This window comes from Dipodomys merriami, unplaced genomic scaffold, assembly GCF_024711535.1.
Source record: "Dipodomys merriami isolate MVZ:Mamm:240054 unplaced genomic scaffold, mDipMer1.0.p SCAF_14, whole genome shotgun sequence".
Classification (NCBI taxonomy): Eukaryota; Metazoa; Chordata; class Mammalia; order Rodentia; family Heteromyidae; genus Dipodomys; species Dipodomys merriami.
This window is the reverse complement of record NW_027202715.1, coordinates 15,462,801-15,479,925: the sequence shown is the minus strand read 5'-3', so window position 1 is coordinate 15,479,925 and position 17,125 is coordinate 15,462,801. Positions and strand designations below refer to the sequence as shown.

The 17,125-nt window shown below is 40.6% G+C and overlaps 1 protein-coding gene across 2 annotated transcripts in view; it reads left to right on the top strand.

Annotated features, from left to right (window-relative positions):
• Window positions 1-17,125, top strand: part of Ercc6 (ERCC excision repair 6, chromatin remodeling factor) — a 73,328-nt gene that overhangs the window by 38,152 nt on the left and 18,051 nt on the right. For both annotated transcript variants that reach the window (XM_070020802.1, XM_070020803.1), the window contains exons 8-11: window positions 2,790-2,925; window positions 11,504-11,674; window positions 12,099-12,275; window positions 16,464-16,580. In XM_070020802.1, coding sequence (XP_069876903.1) covers window positions 2,790-2,925; window positions 11,504-11,674; window positions 12,099-12,275; window positions 16,464-16,580 — 601 coding nt within the window. The remainder of the gene's footprint in view (window positions 1-2,789; window positions 2,926-11,503; window positions 11,675-12,098; window positions 12,276-16,463; window positions 16,581-17,125) is intronic.

The window sequence follows — 17,125 nt, the reverse complement described above, 5'->3', positions numbered from 1 at the left end:
TGCACCCTGTGCAGCTCAGGCTGATGGAGTACTGACTGGCTCCTGGGGCAGGGGTAGGCTGGTGGCAGTAGATAGATAGAAGAGATGAGTTGGGTGAGCAGAGGCCATATCCTCGTGGTTTTATAGGCCAGACCAAGGGGTATAGGCTGTCCCAAGAACAGTGGACAGCTATTGGAGGCCTTGATGTGAGGGGATGAGACATTCATATTTTACTTTCAGAATTATGCTAGGTGCTGCCATAACCTAGATGAGTGGTGCTTGTGACTAGAGCTGGAAAGGGAGAATGATTTAGGAGGTGGAAGTGACACAAAACTTGATGCACGTGGCTCATGGTCAAGATGGGGGCTAATCAAGGAAAGCAGCTTGGATGTTGAATTTGGGCCTCTGGAAAAGAGGTGACAGTTCTGTGTGTTGATTCGAGAGGATGGGTGGGGGGGATTGCTGTGGGGATGTCTCCATGTTATCCAGTAGGGCAGTTTGGAGCTTAGAAAAGACATCTGGCTGGAGCCAGGTTAGCATCCTGCTGGTATAGAGAGTTGAAACAGTGGGGATTAGTGAAATTGTGGGAAGTGTGAACTGTGGAGTGATTGTGTGCTTTTTGTTTCAGTGTTGGTGACTGTGCTCCCAGTAAGGGAGGCAAGGCAGGCTAGGTGGCCATGGACCTCTGACAGTCACCTTCTGCAGCATTGAATGCTTGTATATTGAGTGTGGTGTCACTCTCATGGCTGCAGTTTGTTTAACTTATATTTTGCCCTTTTTTTTTTTTTCCTGGAGTGAACTCAGGGCCTTGTTTTTCTAGGCAGGTGCTCCATCACTTAAGCCATACCTCTACCCCTTTTTTTGCTATAGCTATTTTTTGGCTAGGATCTTAAGTTTTTACTTGGAGATGGTGTTAGACCACAGTCTCTTATCTCTGTCTTCCTCGTAGCTTACATGATAGGCCTGAGCCCAGCCTGGCCAGCACCTGGCCCCTAGCCCTAGAGGGACCAAGGGAGAAAAGGAGGAAGGAGGGAGGCTTGTTTTCTCCAGTGTAAGTTCTTCCTAGATTAGATGGTCCTACCAAGTTAATGTTGGTGGATTGGGGAGGGTTATAATGGCATACTCTGCACTGAGTCTTGAGAGGAATGGGAGTCCTTCATCAAGGCTACACCAGTGGTCAGGGCCCCATAAGGAGGTGGGAGGGGAGAGCCAAGCCTGCTGCACATGGCTTCTGTGAGGAAGTAGAGAGAGGGTCACACCACAGTGACCTCCACCAGGCTCTTGGCTACCTAAGTGTCAAGGATGGGAATGATTCCATAAATAATTTTACTTTTATTATTGGTAGCATTATCTTGTACTATTAAGTATTCCTCAAGACTATTCAATAAACTCTGACAGTATTTACTATAGGACAACATTCTGAGTACTTGCAGATGTTTACTTCTTGATCTACTTGGTACCTATGCTCAGCACTGTCATTACTCCCATTTGAACATGAGAGACTGAGGCTTGGAGAGGTTTAGTAGTGTGTTGACATCATGCAGTTAGTGCACGCAGAGCTGGGGCTGTGACCCAGGCAGTACTCCTGACCATGAGCCTGTGCTGGGCTAGTGACATAATTTGCTCAGCCCTTCCCTTGTCCCTGAACTGAACATTCAGGTCGTATCCACCATTTCCATAAGCAGTAGTACAGTGCTCATCCTGGCATGTTGGGATGGCTGGGTCAGTGTGACTGCCAGCAAGGTGAAGCCAGTGTGGTCCACTCCAGCAGTGTAGCATCCCAGGGAGAATGCTACTGGTGTGAATGTCACCATGGGCACCCCAGCTTTCTGAGACCCTAAACTATCTCTGCCCTGCTTACTTCCCAGTGTGGTGAAATACACTGAAGCTCTGTGGGCTGAAAACTCAGGTAGAGTGTGAAGCTTCAGAGATACCGAAATGCTGCTGTATTCCTTTAGCTAAGTTAGGGTAGATTGTGTAGGAACATGACTAATTTTAAATAGTACAAGAGGGGCTGGTAAGGTAGCTCAGGGGTAGTGTGCTTGCCTCGCATGCACGAGGCCTTGGGTTCGATTCCTCAACACCACATAAGCAGAAAAGGCCAGAAGTAGCGCTGTGGCTCAAGCGATAGAGTACTCGCCTTGAGCTGAAGAGCTGAGGGACAACGCCCAGGCCCAGAGTTCAAGCCCCATGACTGACAAAAAACAAACAACAAATAAAGTGTTTTTGTTAGATTTGTTTGATTTTCCTTTATTATAGGTGGTAACTTTTATGCATTGGTGGTTTCTCTTAACTCCTGCCTTCACAAATTGATGACTGGAATCATGTAGATTTTACTTACTATGGATTAACTCAGTATCCTTTCAGTTTTTGGCTGTAGGAAGGATTGAACTCAAGGCCTGAGCTTGCCACTTGAACCATGTCCCCAGTCTTTTTGCTTCTACTTTGTTTTGCAGATGAAGTCTCATACTTTGGCTTAAGCCAGTCTCAGACTATGATCTTCCTTTTGTGAGTAGGTGGAGTTCTAGGTATAAACAACCACACTCAGCTTGTTTTTGCAATAGGGTCTTGCTAGCTTTTTGCCTGCATTGTCTTCAAACCATCATTTTCCTAGCTTTACTTCCCTATTACCTGAGATTACAGACATATGCCACCATGCCCAGCCTTTTGATGTTTTTATTCTTTAAAGAAAATACCAGTAAACTTCTGTAGCTTGGATTTTCTTTTTTGAGCTACTAAAAATTTTTGTTTTAGGCAGTTGGTTATTCTTTGCTGTCTTTCATGGTTATGTCTTGAACCTTTGGGTGCAGGTTCGAGGGGTTGGGCCCCACCGTAATTGTCTGTCCAACAACAGTGATGCATCAATGGGTGAAAGAATTCCACATGTGGTGGCCTCCATTCAGAGTGGCAATTCTGCATGAAACCGGCTCCTACACTCACAAAAAGGTAATGTTACAGTACTTGAATATTCCTCATTCATTTTGTATGAAAGCCCTCCATTTTAAATATCGTTTTTCCTTTGAGCCATGTATTTCTCCTGTCCGTGTTCCTGTTCCCTTTAGTCATTTAAAATTATACACTTAGAATTACTGACATAATTTCTGTATTTTCAAATAAATTAAGGCATGTTTGTTGTCTGGCATAGCACAGCTGGACATGAGGAGTAATCTGATTGTGTGGAGAGGGGCTCATAAGTCACGTGGCTTACATAACAGTTAACTGAAAGTTTTAGGAAAGTTGATAGTTTAGTTTTAGGAATGTTGATACAAAGTAATAGCAAGATTAACATCTCTTAATCCCACATGTGAAATACTCAGTTTTCTTTTTTCCCAATCACAGGGCTTGAACTCTAGAGTGAGCTAGGTGTCCCTGAGCTTCTTTTGCTTAAGACTAGTGCTCTACCACTTGGCTTTTTTTTTTTTTAAGTAGTTGTTGGAGATAACAGTCTCACCACCTTTCCTGCCCAGGCTGGCTTTGAACTACTATGATCCTTAGTTCTCAGCCTCTTGAGTACCTAGGATTATAGACCTATTATAGACCTAGGAGAGAGAGGGAGAGGAAGAGAGAGGGAGAGAGGGAGAGAGAGAGAGAGAGAGAGAGAGAGAGAGAGAGAGAGAGAGAGAGAGAGAGAGAGAGAGAGAGAGAGAATATATGATATTCTGGGGTTTGAACTCAGGACCATGTGCTTGCCAAAGTGCTGTGCACCTGGAGCCATGCCACCAGTCCTTTTTGCTTTCATTATTTTTCAAATAGGGTCTTATTTATGTCCAGGCCAGCCTGATGGAAGATCCTCCTATTTATGCTTCCTGCAAGAGCTTTGATGAAAGGTGTATACCACTATAGTCCCAGCCTTTTATGGGTTGTGCACATTTTTGTCTGAGCTGGCCTTGTCATAATCCTCCTGAATAGCTAGGATTACAGGTACAAGCTACTGTGCCTGGCTTAGTATCTGAAAATTTTTGAGCACCAATAAGGCTAGAACATTCTATACCTTACCTCCTTTAACAGGTCACCATGAAAATGCAGGCACACCAAAAAACTGTATAAAACTACCTTCAGGAGAGAAAGGGGAGAGGGAAAAAGAAAGAGAGTGAATGCAACTGTATGTGAAGATACAGAGTCTCAGTGAAGGTTGTTAGTAAGAAGTTGGGGAATGAGGAAAGAGAAATAGGCTGTGTTTGGGGAAGGTAGACAGGTTTAGGCTAACAGTGGGGGGGGCAGTAAAAAGAGGATGAATGTGGTAGAAAGTGGTTTATTTGAATGGATATAAATACAACAGTGAAACCTGCTGAAATTGTTTCAAGCATGAGGGATAAGTACAGGAGATTGATGGTGAGATTGGCCGTGATACAGTGTATACCTGAATAGAAATGTCACAAGGAACCCCCTCCCCACCCTATACAGCTGATATGTGCTAGTGAAAACAAGTAACCTTCAGGCTGTGTATAAGGTATATATGAAACATAATTTTTTTGTTTAGACTCATGTCCCAACCTTAATATTTTGTATATACTAATGTTTCCAAATCCTTAAAAAAAAATCCAAACTCTTTTAAAACAGGTTTCTGATGAAGGAAAGAAGAAACCTGATACTTTGAGAAATTCACAGGCATTGCTGCTTTTCACTACATTGCGTTTGCTCTCCAAATCCTGAGTCATCATGTGTTGAAAGTTGTATTTCCTCCTTTATTTGTGGCTTCATTAACAGCCACATTGCCACCTCTATAGGTGTATAGCTGTCTGACTGCATGTATGATATTGGGTTTTTCCCTTCTCTTCTGTCTTGCCATCCTGATTGTGACTATACGCATAAGTTCATCTTGCATCCCAAGGGGGTAGGCATTTGCTGAATAAATAAAAGTCATGGTTTTACTATAGGTTTTCAGGTTACGTTACTGACAAGAATTGGCAGCTTGTCACTTCTTAGTCTTTTACACTCCTGAGTGTCCCTGCACCCCAGAAAAGCAGTGCTATCTGTAAGGGCCTCAGAAGTCTCACCTCACTTAGAGAGATACTCAGAAGGTTCTCATTTCCAATGTCTGTACCATGGCCCACACTGCTTCCTTTCTTCCACATTCCATGTACTCATTGTCTTGTGTGAGCAAAAATTTATGGTACAAGTGGATCAGGAATATCTATGATTTGGTAACCCAAATAATCGGAGGTGTCTTGCTTGGAACTTGCATAGGATTATAAAGGATAAATGGAAAGCAAACTGAGTTGAGATAATTAATGAGCTAGAGTTAAGTGCTGTGATTTTTTTTTAGAAAGTGATTTTACATTGAGAAATAGGTGGTTTTTCTACCCAGATTAAATCCTTCCAAGTGTTCTGACTTAACTGTATAAAACCTTTCTGTCTTGTTTTTTTTTTTTATTGCCATTGTTTGTTGGTATTCTGTAGATTTCAAATGATCACACAATTTCTTAATAGTGTACATAAAATCTTCCTCAAATTGCCTTTTATCTTCCCACATCTCTCCCCATTTGCCCAGTTATTTTTGTTAATAGTTTCTTTAATAGGCAGCATAATTGGGAGTTGTAAAATGTATACCTAGTGACTGAAAAAAAAATAAAAAGAATGTATGGAATCGTTTCAGCCAAGTGATTAACTCTTATAAAAGTTTTTAGGCTTCTGAAACTCCTGTGATTTTTTTTAGGTGAAATCTCATTTAATAGGGGGGGTCTAAAGTTTTCTTTTTCTCATATAATTTGTCATCTTTTTTCTAGCATAGAAAAACTTCTATATTTGTTAGATAACATGATATTTTAGGTACTTGATATTATTAGGACTCTTAAAACATGGATATGATGTTTATAATCTTGAAGTGCCAACTTTTACCTTCAGGGACAGAAAGTATGTATCAAAACTCAATGGAAAAGGGCAGTTGTGTGACACTTCATAACAGTGGGTAGTGGCATCTAAGTGTGTGTTGTCAAGTTTCTTAGCGATTAAGACTTTTCTTCCAATTAGTTAGGAAATGTGTAATGGTAAACTGCTTGTGTTCTGAAGTGTTTGTGACTTTATCTCTGCCATCTTTTTCTGCTGTGTAGAATCAATTCTGCAGAATAGTTTAGCTAACTCAAAGCATTTTGTCTCATTCAGTTCCTGTCATTCAATGGTATAGGAGTGGGGAAAGCAGCCCTTGCCTACAGTTTTAAGAGCACAGGTTTTGTAGTCACCACTTAGAGTTGGAGCCTCAGATTTGACATTTTATAATTTTGGGACCTTGGACAAGTCTGGACTTCTCTTTGCCTGGTTTGATGACCTGAAAATTGGAATTTAAAAGTAATTTGGGGAATGTTCATTGGATTAATGTGTGTGCTGAAGAGTTTTGTTGTAACAGTAACATAGGCATTTAAAGGTTATAGCACTATTTCTTGTCTTGTTAGGAGCAAAGCATAATCACAGGCCTAGATGCTGAATGAGACATTGTAGATTGATTCGGTATGTATTCTGGTTATCAGTAATGCTCATGACCACATGAAATTGCCATTGTGTATTCTTCAAAATGCCCACTTTCTGAATTGCTAGGGCCAAAAGACTTGGCTTTTTAAAAGGGATGGAGTCAAGTAAAAAATGGAAAGAGGGTCTAAATATTGGAGAGCCGTTCCAAGTACACAGTTGTAACACGTGAAGTGTTTTATTTCCTGCTAGCTTTAAAGTTAGTGTATACTTGATAGAAGAAATGATAGATGCCCGGCTTATTCTCGGAGCTATATTGTAAAATTATGTTGCTGGAGCCCCCCTTTTTTTCTTCATTGTCAGCACAAATCCTTGTTTATTAAAGATTTAGCTTGAAGGAAATTTTAATTAATTACAGGTGCAGTAAGTCCTGCCTGGGAAGCTGCCGTGCTGTGTTTACAGTGAATGGCCTTCATGTGCCTGTGCTTCCCCGCTCTCCCCGCTGCCTGACAGTGTGATTTATGGCTGTTGTTTTCTACCAGTCCACTGTTTGCCCTCTAGGAGGGATTGGTCTCCTGAGCCTCCATAATAACAGCAGCACTTCCACAGACATCTTTTAATGACAACAGCATTGCATTCAGTAAGTCAGGCTAATTGCAGATGTACCCTATTAATTGCAAAAACTAGGAGAGGTTACATATTTTACAAGCTTTTAATTTGAAACCGCCCGAGATGATTTGTCTTAAGTGTTTGGATAGAGACGTCCATAATATTCAACATTTCACCATTATTGCAACTCTAGCCCAGTCAGTTATAGAATCAGAGATTGAATCAGATAAAAAGTCTTAGCTGTGTCTTTACCCTATAGCAAAATAGAGATTATATTTTCAATAGGAACATTTTAAAACAAGTTTGTTTTTTGGTATATTCTTTCTATAAAAGCAACTTAATTCTTATTAACTGACATACACCTTTCTGAATATAGCAGGAGTTTTGAATCTATGTCTAACACTGTAAATTAAATAACTTTAATTCTTTCACAATTAAAAGAAGCTACACATTGCTTCAGTGGCTTATATTCTGGCATCTTATTTGTTCAACTGTGGTAAAGCTTCAGGCTCCACCAAGTGATGTCCAGAACTGGTCAGGGTTGTGCCTCTTACAGGCTCATGGGATGGTCATGGTGAAATCTGCATCCAGCAGATGGGAGTCCTGGGATTCATGAGCAGTGAGCCAACACTTGCAGGGTTTGTTGTGCACAGTGAATGTTCTAGAAATGTGAATGGTAATTTTGCTTCCACTGTGTTTTAAGCTCTAGAAAGCTGTAGTTGTTTTTCTGAGCCTACACAGCTGTGTGTGCAGTGGCCTCGGCCATGGAGCATTCCCATGGCTCAGTTTGCGGCTGTCTTGTGCCCCACCTTCTGTCATGGCTTCTGGCAACTTCTGCCCTCCTGCTGGGAAAGCCAGCCATAGGGCACTGATTGCCCAGAATCAAGGTGGGAAATTGAAAGTTTTTTTTGTTTTTTTTTTTTTTTGGTTTTTGTTTTTGTTTTTTTTTGGTACTGGGGAACAAACACTGGACTTCATGCTTGAGCTTGCTCCCAGCCCATGATAGGAACTGTAGGTGTGGGGAAAGTGTGGAATCAGCTGTGGTGTGTCTCACAGTTGTGGCACACCTGAGAGATGCTGGGGTGTGGAAGATGCCTCTTTCAGCAGTACTCTGCTCCTCCGGCAGCTCTGGACATAGCAGTATAGTTGGGGGAGTGGGGAGACTCACCCAGGCTGGGGGAGTGGGGAGACTCACCCAGGTTGGGTGAGTCTCTTGGTGTGTTTGAAAGGCTGAGGACCCCAAGGTATTGACTGGTACATTGTACTAAAGTTAGAGCTAAGAGATAGGGAAAGCTAGGTAGCCTTCAATTTGATAGTGAGTGGGAAGGTGGCAAAAGAGTAGTTAGTAGTAAGTACTAAGCATTGTAGTGAGTCTATAAAGTAGTTTTATGTAAAAATGTAGTGGGACACCTGACAATTTCCCCTTTTATTTTCCTCTCCAAAATTTTCTCAGCTAGGCATTGGTAGCTCATGCTGATAATTCTTTCTACTTAGGAGGTGAATATTGGGAGGACTGTGTGGAGGCCAGTGGGGCAAAAAGTTTATAGCTGGGTGTGGCAACGCATACCTGTCATCACAATTAAATTGGAAGCTGAGATCAGGAGGATCACAGTTCTCTGCTGGCAGGGGAGTGGGGAGTTTGAGAGACGCTCAACAGAAAAAAACGTGGTGTGTTGGTGCATCCCTGTCATCCCGGGTACGCTGGGTGTGCAAATAGGATGGCAGTCCAGACTGGCCCAGCCAAATAGTGAGACTGGATCCTAAAAATAACAGTAGCAAAAAGGGGAGAGTGATATGTGGCTCAAGGGCAGAGCATCAGCCTAGAAAGCACAGAGCCCTGTGTTCAAACCCAAGTATTGAAAAAAAAATCTCATCCTTCTTTGTAGTCTCTTATACTGTGTCGAATATATATATATTTAGAATGTGGATGTGTACATGTGTGTATATACATATATTCAGTTTTGAGACAAGGTCTTTTGTCTTGCTGACCATGAACTAAAAATCTTCCTGCCTCACCCTTCCAGGCTTTAAAAAGTACTTTAATCCTAGTTCTTTAAGATGATATTAATCAAATCATTTTTGAAGATTTTAATTTCTGTACAGTTACATCAGGTGGTTGTGATTATATAATGTTAGTAGGCTTTCTCATATTTAACTGTTCTTATATTCCTATGGTAGGCCTTAGATTTACATAGTGCTAAATATTATCTATATAGTAACATATTGCTATGTATTATCTATATAGTAATGACTCCTTAAGGTAATGGTTCTAGTTCGGAAGTTACATGCTCCTCTGTGAGCTGTGAAAACCCAGTTTTGCTCCCCTTACAACAGTGATCTGGAATTCTTTCTTCCATGTTTGGGGAGTTTAACTAGGTCTATTTCTGTGGTGTCATGAAATCTTGGGGTTTAGTAGCTGTGAAGCATTAAGAGTGTAGCATCTAAGTTCTTTATGATTGTCTTTTTCATGTGTCATTTTTCTTGGGACACGTGCGTATGCTAGTACTAAGACTTGAATTAAGAGCCTGGGTGCAGTCACTTAGACTTTTTCACTCAAGGCTAGTGCCCTGCTGCTTGAGCTACAGCTCCATTTTTGGTTTTTTTTGGTGGTGAACTGGAGATCACCTGGTCTGGCTTTGAACCACAATCCCCAAATGGAAGCTTCCTGAGTAGCTAGGATTACAGGTGTGAACCACCTGTGCCTGGCTGGTAATTTCTTTGTCTAATTATATGGTATTCTGTGAAAAATTTCACATTTTCAGTCACATAGGGTTAGTTAGTGTTTTTGTATTCTCTCCATCAGTGAGGAGATATATAAAGCTAACTTAGTCTTAGGATTTTTGTAGAGTTTTTTTTAAGAATAATCATTTGCTTTTTTAAAGTTATTTATTTGCTTACTCATTTGCTGAATGAATCCTACCAATTTTCTTCTTTGTGATTCATTAATTTTTGTGTTTGTCTTATTAACTCTGTCATTTTCTTTTTTTAGCCTGTTAACTAGATCTTTATCTGAGCTTTTCTGAGTGGTTCTTTGTCAGAATGAGTCTGCTTTTGTACAGCCGAAGGCTCTGTAGGTAGCTGTGGAAAAGAGCTAACACTGATACTTCAGTCCCTTATATCCTACTTGTTTAATTTTTTAAATTTTGTTGTCTGTTCCCACCCCTACCCCCACCTCCCGTATGAGACTGGAACTCAAAGTCAGTATCTTATACCTTTGCTCATTGGCAGGTTCCCTACCACTGAGCCATGATGCAACCCTAACTTGGTTGACTTTATTTTTGCTTTGTGAGAGAGGCATTGGCCATGTCTCCAGATATTCTTAGTCCAGACAGCTCTCGGAGCTTTGCTGTGTGTTTGTTACAGTATAAGTAAAGGCTGTGGCATACTAATACCTTTCCTTCAAAATACAGAGTATCACTCTTCCTATCCATTTTTGTTTTTCTGATACTTATTGCCAGCTTATTCTGCTCTTTGTTATAAAGCATTTCCTGTATATGTGTCTTTGATAAGTCCTCTGGTTCACCTCTGTGCCAGTGTGGTTTGGGTCTTTTTGAACTCAGATCTAGATTTTTACCTTCTTTATCTGGTAGGCAGCGTTTTCTCTTGCAGGGTCATGTGTCTGATGTGTGTCTGATGTCTAAAGTGTGCTGCTTTATTTTCACTTTATCATGTTTTATGGAGCTTGCATTTTCCTTTACCTTTTCCTCTATCAGAATGTGATAGCTGCCTTTCTTTTCTGCTGTCTCCACAGAAGTAGCAGCTATTAATCAGTAACAATCAGGCTTTAGTTTTACAAATGTATTGTAACACATTTGCTCTCACCATTCAAGATCCAACAGTACTTAATTTCCTAATATCCTCTAATTTTACTCCCAAATTCTATTAAGCCAGATAGTCATTATAGATAGTAACACTTGAAAATATATCTCCTTTATATACTTCAGACACTTTCCTAACAATTTTACTTCTACTTAAAAGTGTTTGGTGTTTAACTTCATTACCATGTATTAGTGGTTAAGAAAATGGTGTGTCCATCACATATACTTGTCCCTTTTCAAGGTTTTCTTTTGTAATATAGTACGAGGCAGTGCAGCCTGTGCTTCAGAGTTTCAGCTATGCCCTGGGCTTATCCTACTTGGGAATCTCCCCTTCACCTCTCACCAGCTACATAGCTTGGTATATCTGTTACCAAGTCCAGGCCATCATCTCCATGTGTAAAATAGGGGTCAGTGGCGGTCATGCTGTCTTTGGTGTAAATTTTGCTGTTAGCATCCTGTCTGTGATGAGTGCCTGAATCTCCTGCAGAATCCCCATCTGCACTGGGTGCATTGTAGCCAGCTCCAGCAGCTTATTTCAGAAGCTTTGCCTGTCTGAAGCCTGTTTGTCAAGCCCAGAAGCTAGCTCTGCAACCATACATTTCTTAAGTGCTTTAGATTCTCATGATTGAAATAGTGTCCTTTTAAGTCATGCTTACTTATTTAAAATTGACTTTCCTATTTTCTTGTGCTTTTAGGAGAAGCTAGTTCGAGATATTGCTCATTGCCATGGAATTTTGATCACTTCTTACTCCTACATTCGACTAATGCAAGATGCCATTAGCAAGTATGACTGGCACTATGTGATCTTAGATGAAGGACACAAAATTCGAAACCCAAATGCTGCTGTCACCCTCGCTTGCAAACAGGTATGACTTCTGGTAACTGGGGCATTTTCAGGTGTATAATAGTGTTTAATTTAGAACCAGTTATCTGCTTTTTGTAGCACACTTATTGTGTCTTACTTCTTTATGCTTACCTTTAATTCTACTTTAAAAATTTTGACTGTTCAAATTACTTAATGTCTCCTGTAAGAGTAAGTTGCAAGAATGTAATCAATCTACCTCTAATCCCTAATAGAATAGTAATAAAAAAAAAGTTCTCCAGATTTCCATCAAGATGTATCTAAAGAATTCTAATTACATAAAGTGTATGTGTTTTACAGTGGGCCAAAATGCTATGAGAGCTGAAATAACGAGTAAATGTGTTAGATAACAGTACCATGGGGGAGTGTCTGAGGGTCATCTGTTAAAAGGTGAATTGAATTAAAAGAAGTTTTATTTTCTAAAATAGTTCCGTACACCCCATCGGATCATTCTGTCTGGCTCACCAATGCAGAATAACCTTCGAGAGCTATGGTCGCTCTTTGACTTTGTTTTCCCTGGCAAGTTGGGCACGCTGCCTGTGTTCATGGAACAGTTCTCTGTTCCCATCACAATGGGAGGATATTCCAATGCATCTCCTGTCCAGGTAATTTGGTCACTGGTAATGCTGTTACCGGTAATGCCTTGGTATGTCAGTATTTAGAATGTTCCCACTGAACATTATCCTCATTCAGAGTATAAATAAAATGGCCAGAATGTTACATTACAGTTTCATAAAAGTCAAGAAATTATTTCTGCTTGTTAGATCATATTTTTCCGTATTTTTAAAGTGATTTTCTCTTTTTTAAAAATACTATGCGCTAGGCACCGGTGGCTCACACCTGTAATCCTAGCTATTTATGAGGCTGAGATCTGAGGTTCACGATTCAAAGCCAACCCAGGCAAGAAAGTCCATGAGACTCTTATCTCCAATAAACCACTCAAAAAACTGGAAGTGGCACAGTGACTCTAGTGGTAGAGTGCTAGCCTTGAGCTGAAGAGCTGAGGGATAGCGCGCAGGCCCAGAGTTCAAGCCCCATGACTGAAAAAAAAAAAAAAATACTACACAAAATATTTATTTGGTGGGAATCCCTAAAATGAAACTCTTTGCATGACAGAACTGAAACAGTTTTAGTTGGGATATTTCTCTCAGGCAAGAGATTTTTTAAAAAATGATATCATGTGCTAACAGGAACAGTAAGGTCTCATGGAAAAGAACACATCTATTCTGGATAGCATATAATTTTTTTTTTTTTTTTTTTTTTTTTTTTTTTTTTTGGTCCGGTTGTGGGGCCTGAACTCTGGGCCTGAGCACTGTCCCTCAGCTCTTCAGCTCAAGGCCAGTGCTCTACCACTTGAGCCACAGCGCCACTTCCGGCTTTTTTCTTTTTGCTTATGTGGTGCTGAGGAATCGAACCCAGGGCCTCAGGCATGCAAGGCAAGCGCTCTACCACTGAGCCAACTTCCCAGCCCAGCATATAATTTTTTTTAATTCGAGTTTTTTTTTAAATTTTTTTAGTAGTACAAAAGTGCTTGACTTGAACATGTCAGTTTATGAGTACAATGTTGGACAACATGTAATTTAGTACCAATTGAGCAGTGAATCTTTTTTTTTTTTAACTTTTTTTTTTTTTTGTCTTTTATTTTTTGGTACTGGGGATCAAACCCAGGACATTGCACCTGCTAGGCAAGTATTTTGCCACTGAGCTACATCCCAGTCCATGTGCAACTTTTTAAAAATCACTTTATAACAACACATAATTTGAAACTCATGAATGCTTATTTCTATAACTTTCCATTTAATCCTTTAGACTGCAGTTGACCCTCAGTACTAAAACTACAAAAAGCAAAACTAGGTAAGGGAAGACCACTGTACTTAGGTTTTCCCTTGTCTAGACAGAAGGGTCTTGAGAGTAGGGAATTCTTCTTATTTGCTTCCTTATGTTTAAGCTATATAGGCCCTATGCTATTGAATCCCAGATTATTACTGTGTCAGTCTATAGCAAACATGATGGGAGGCAACTGGCAGGTAGAGGCTTTTCTTGAAGCATTTCTAGCCCAGTGGGAGGGGGCAAGAAAGTAGGAAACTGGTACATGGCTTCAGAATAGAGTAACAAGGACTATAATCAGGGGAGGTATTCACAACAGAACTTGTGGGCTCATGAAAGGCCTCATGATCTGATATTTAAGCCAGAGTTGATGGGCTGAGGAGGATGAAGGTAGAGAAGCACAGCCTACAGTAATGGCCATTTCCTGGGTTCTGATTTCAGAACTTTTGAAAAGAACCGTACAGGAAGATTTCTTAATCCTCCTCAATATTGAGATTCTTCCTGTGTTTTGATGGCTTGGATGTGGTCACTCTTCTCTGACAGGCAGAGCTGGGGTATGACCACCTCTACTTTGGGAGTAGGAAGAAGCATGGGTGCTCGCAGCCAGGAATCTGGGTTCCACAGCACCAGGGAATTGGGAGTGAGTAAGAGAAATACAGTTGGTTTCCTGCCTAATGCTTGAACTAACAGAGACAAGACCTGGGAGCTAGGCAGGAATCAAATATAAGGACATCTTGGGGTCCACACTGGAAGGAGCAGGAGCTGGGAGATGGCCACTCCCAAGGCCTGGCTCTGGTTTAGTTTACCATTGTCCTTAGCCAGCAGCATACAGGTGTGGGCAGAGTTGGGGTTGTGGGGGGGGGGGGGAGGGGGGAAGGTGGAAACACCAAAAGTATTGATTAATTGTGAAATGTAATTGTCTCTGCATCACCAATTGTATGTACTTCATCACCATCTTAAAGGTAATTTTTATCAATGTCCAAATAAGACATTTAAGGGGCCATATAATGTAATAGAAAGTTTTTTGTTGGTTTGTTGGTTTGTTTTTGTCGGTAGTGGATCTTGAACTCTGGGCCTGGGTGCTGTCCCTCCTCTCTTCAGCTCAAGGCACATGCTCTACTACTTGAGCCACAGTGCCACTTCTGATTTTCTGAGTGGTTTATTGGAGATAATATAGTCTCATGGACTTTCCTGCCCGGGCAGGCTTTGAACCGGGATCCTCAGATCTTAGCTTCCTGAGTAGATAGGATTACAGGCATGAGCCACCGGTGCCCAGCTAGAAAGTTGTTGTCTTTATCTGTCATCCCAGCTGTTTATACTAGCTTATCATACATCTGCACACACAGCTTCATATATAGGTATTAGATTTGAAGGATGTTTTTGTTTTTGTTTTTATAGACAGGATCTCAATATATAACCCAAGCTAGCCTGAAACTCTTGATTGTAGGTTCTTTTATAATGTCCCTTTTTACATGCTAGTGTTTTTTTTTTCTGATGGTACTAGGGATTGAACTCTGGTCCTTAGGTTTATTAGGCAAATAATCTACGATTTGACCTATCGTCAGCCTTTTGATTTAGTTTGTTGTTATTTATCTTTTTTCCTGTCTGATGCTTTTTGGTTGGGCTAGCGTTGAATTATGATTTTCCTACCTCTACCTTATGTCTGGCGAGGATTACACGTGTTTTCCAGCACACCCAAGTTTTTTTTGAGATAGGATCTCACCAACTTTTGCCTGGGATGGCCTCAAATCATCATCATCCTGTCTCTGCCTCCCAAGTAGCTGGGATTTTCTCTGCCTGGCAAACATGTCAATTTTTTTTATTGAAATTTTGTTTGTTTTATAAGTAAGCTTTATCATTCACTTTAGAGTTGACTTTCTTACATTTAAATTTTGTTTGGATTTTTTTCTCTTGTTCTATGAAACAGTAATTTGCTAAGTTGTTAAAGGTCTTTTAGATTATTGAGGGCATTATCAATAATGTATTGAAGTCTTTGTTTGCTTTAAGTGAATTGTGAGGGGAGTGTTTTTTTCCTTTGTTTTTCTGCTTGCAGTTAATACCCCTCTTCTGTGTGGTGTCCATTATGGAGCCATATGCTCCACTTTAGGCTGAGTGGCCTTTCATTTCTAGGAGCATAGGGCTCCTCTTGAACTTACTCTCTGAGTCTCTAGTGGGCAGTAATCTCTGCTTATTAGCTGGTGGCTCCCCTGGCTGCTGCTTCCCCCACACTTGGCTTTTGATCTTCAGTCTTGCAGATTTGTAGTCCTTTGTAGCTTTTGGAGAATGTAAGATTATGAAGAGAGATTTGTTTCAAAGTGTTTTTTTTCCCCCTCAAGGGTAGTCAAAACCAAATAAATCTCTACTTTAGGGTCTAACTGTGTAATCATTAAAGCAAGTATAAAAAGAATGGGGCACAGAATTACTGAGTTTTCTTCTGTTGTACATTTTAGTTAATGAGATAAATTTTTTCACTGATGATGTTAGTATGAAAGCTGCTGTCCCTAAGCGTACAGAACTTATGTGAGTCATTCCAAGCCATTTTCTGGTTCTGATGGTACTAGGCACTTGAACTGGACCTCACGCTTGCTAAGCAGGCACTCTTATTGCTGTGCCATGCCTGTAGCCCTGATTTTTCCTCTTATTTCTGAGATAAAGCCTCATTTCCTGATTGTGCCTATCTGTGTTAAATTGGTAGCCATAATCACTGGCATACACTACTGCATCCAGCTTTCTGTTAGAAAGATGTATTGAGAACTTTTTGCTGCCTAGGCTGACCTTGAGCCATGATTCCAACAATCTCAGCTTCCCAAATAGCTAGGATTACAAATGTAAGCCACCAACACCTGACTACCAAATCATTTTCAAATCTGTTTGTACAGCACTTGGTCCTTCTTTTACTTTTTAACTGGAGAGGTAAAAACAACTGCATTCCTTGAGCCAGTTCCCTCCTTTTTCTTTTCTTACAGGTTAAGACTGCCTATAAGTGTGCATGTGTCTTACGGGACACTATAAACCCATACCTGCTGAGGAGAATGAAGTCAGATGTCAAGATGAGCCTTTCTTTACCTGATAAAAATGAACAGGTCTGTAAATCCAAGAGATAAATAGCCATTTCTCAAGCACAGGGTGATTTTTCTGCCTGGATTAACCATACCTATGGTAGTTGTCCTGGCACTGTTTATACACTTTATGTGGCAGGTGTACTTGTTGTGGCATCTGCTCTTGCCTGGAATCTGAAGCCTTTGGTCTGGTCTGTTAGCACATGGATTCCTATAACTATTCTTCCTAAATGTCTTCATTTTCCATAAGCCCCCCATTCATTCCTGCTACACATTAGGTGCCAGCCTCATGCCACTCATGACTCTAGGCACTGAGACATAGCAGTGAATAAAGTGAAGTTTCATATTAATATGGAGCTCACATTCATTCATTCTTTTGTTTGTGTTTGTGTATGTGCTTGCACATGCACACTCATACTTGGTACTGAGGTTTAACTCTTAATTCTTGCTTGATATTTTATCTGGACTTTGTATATCTTTATGACAGCTGCCACAATGATTGGTAGATGCTAGGCACCTATGAAATTTTCTTCAACTAATCATGCATTTGAGAGGCAAAGCTTTTCTTT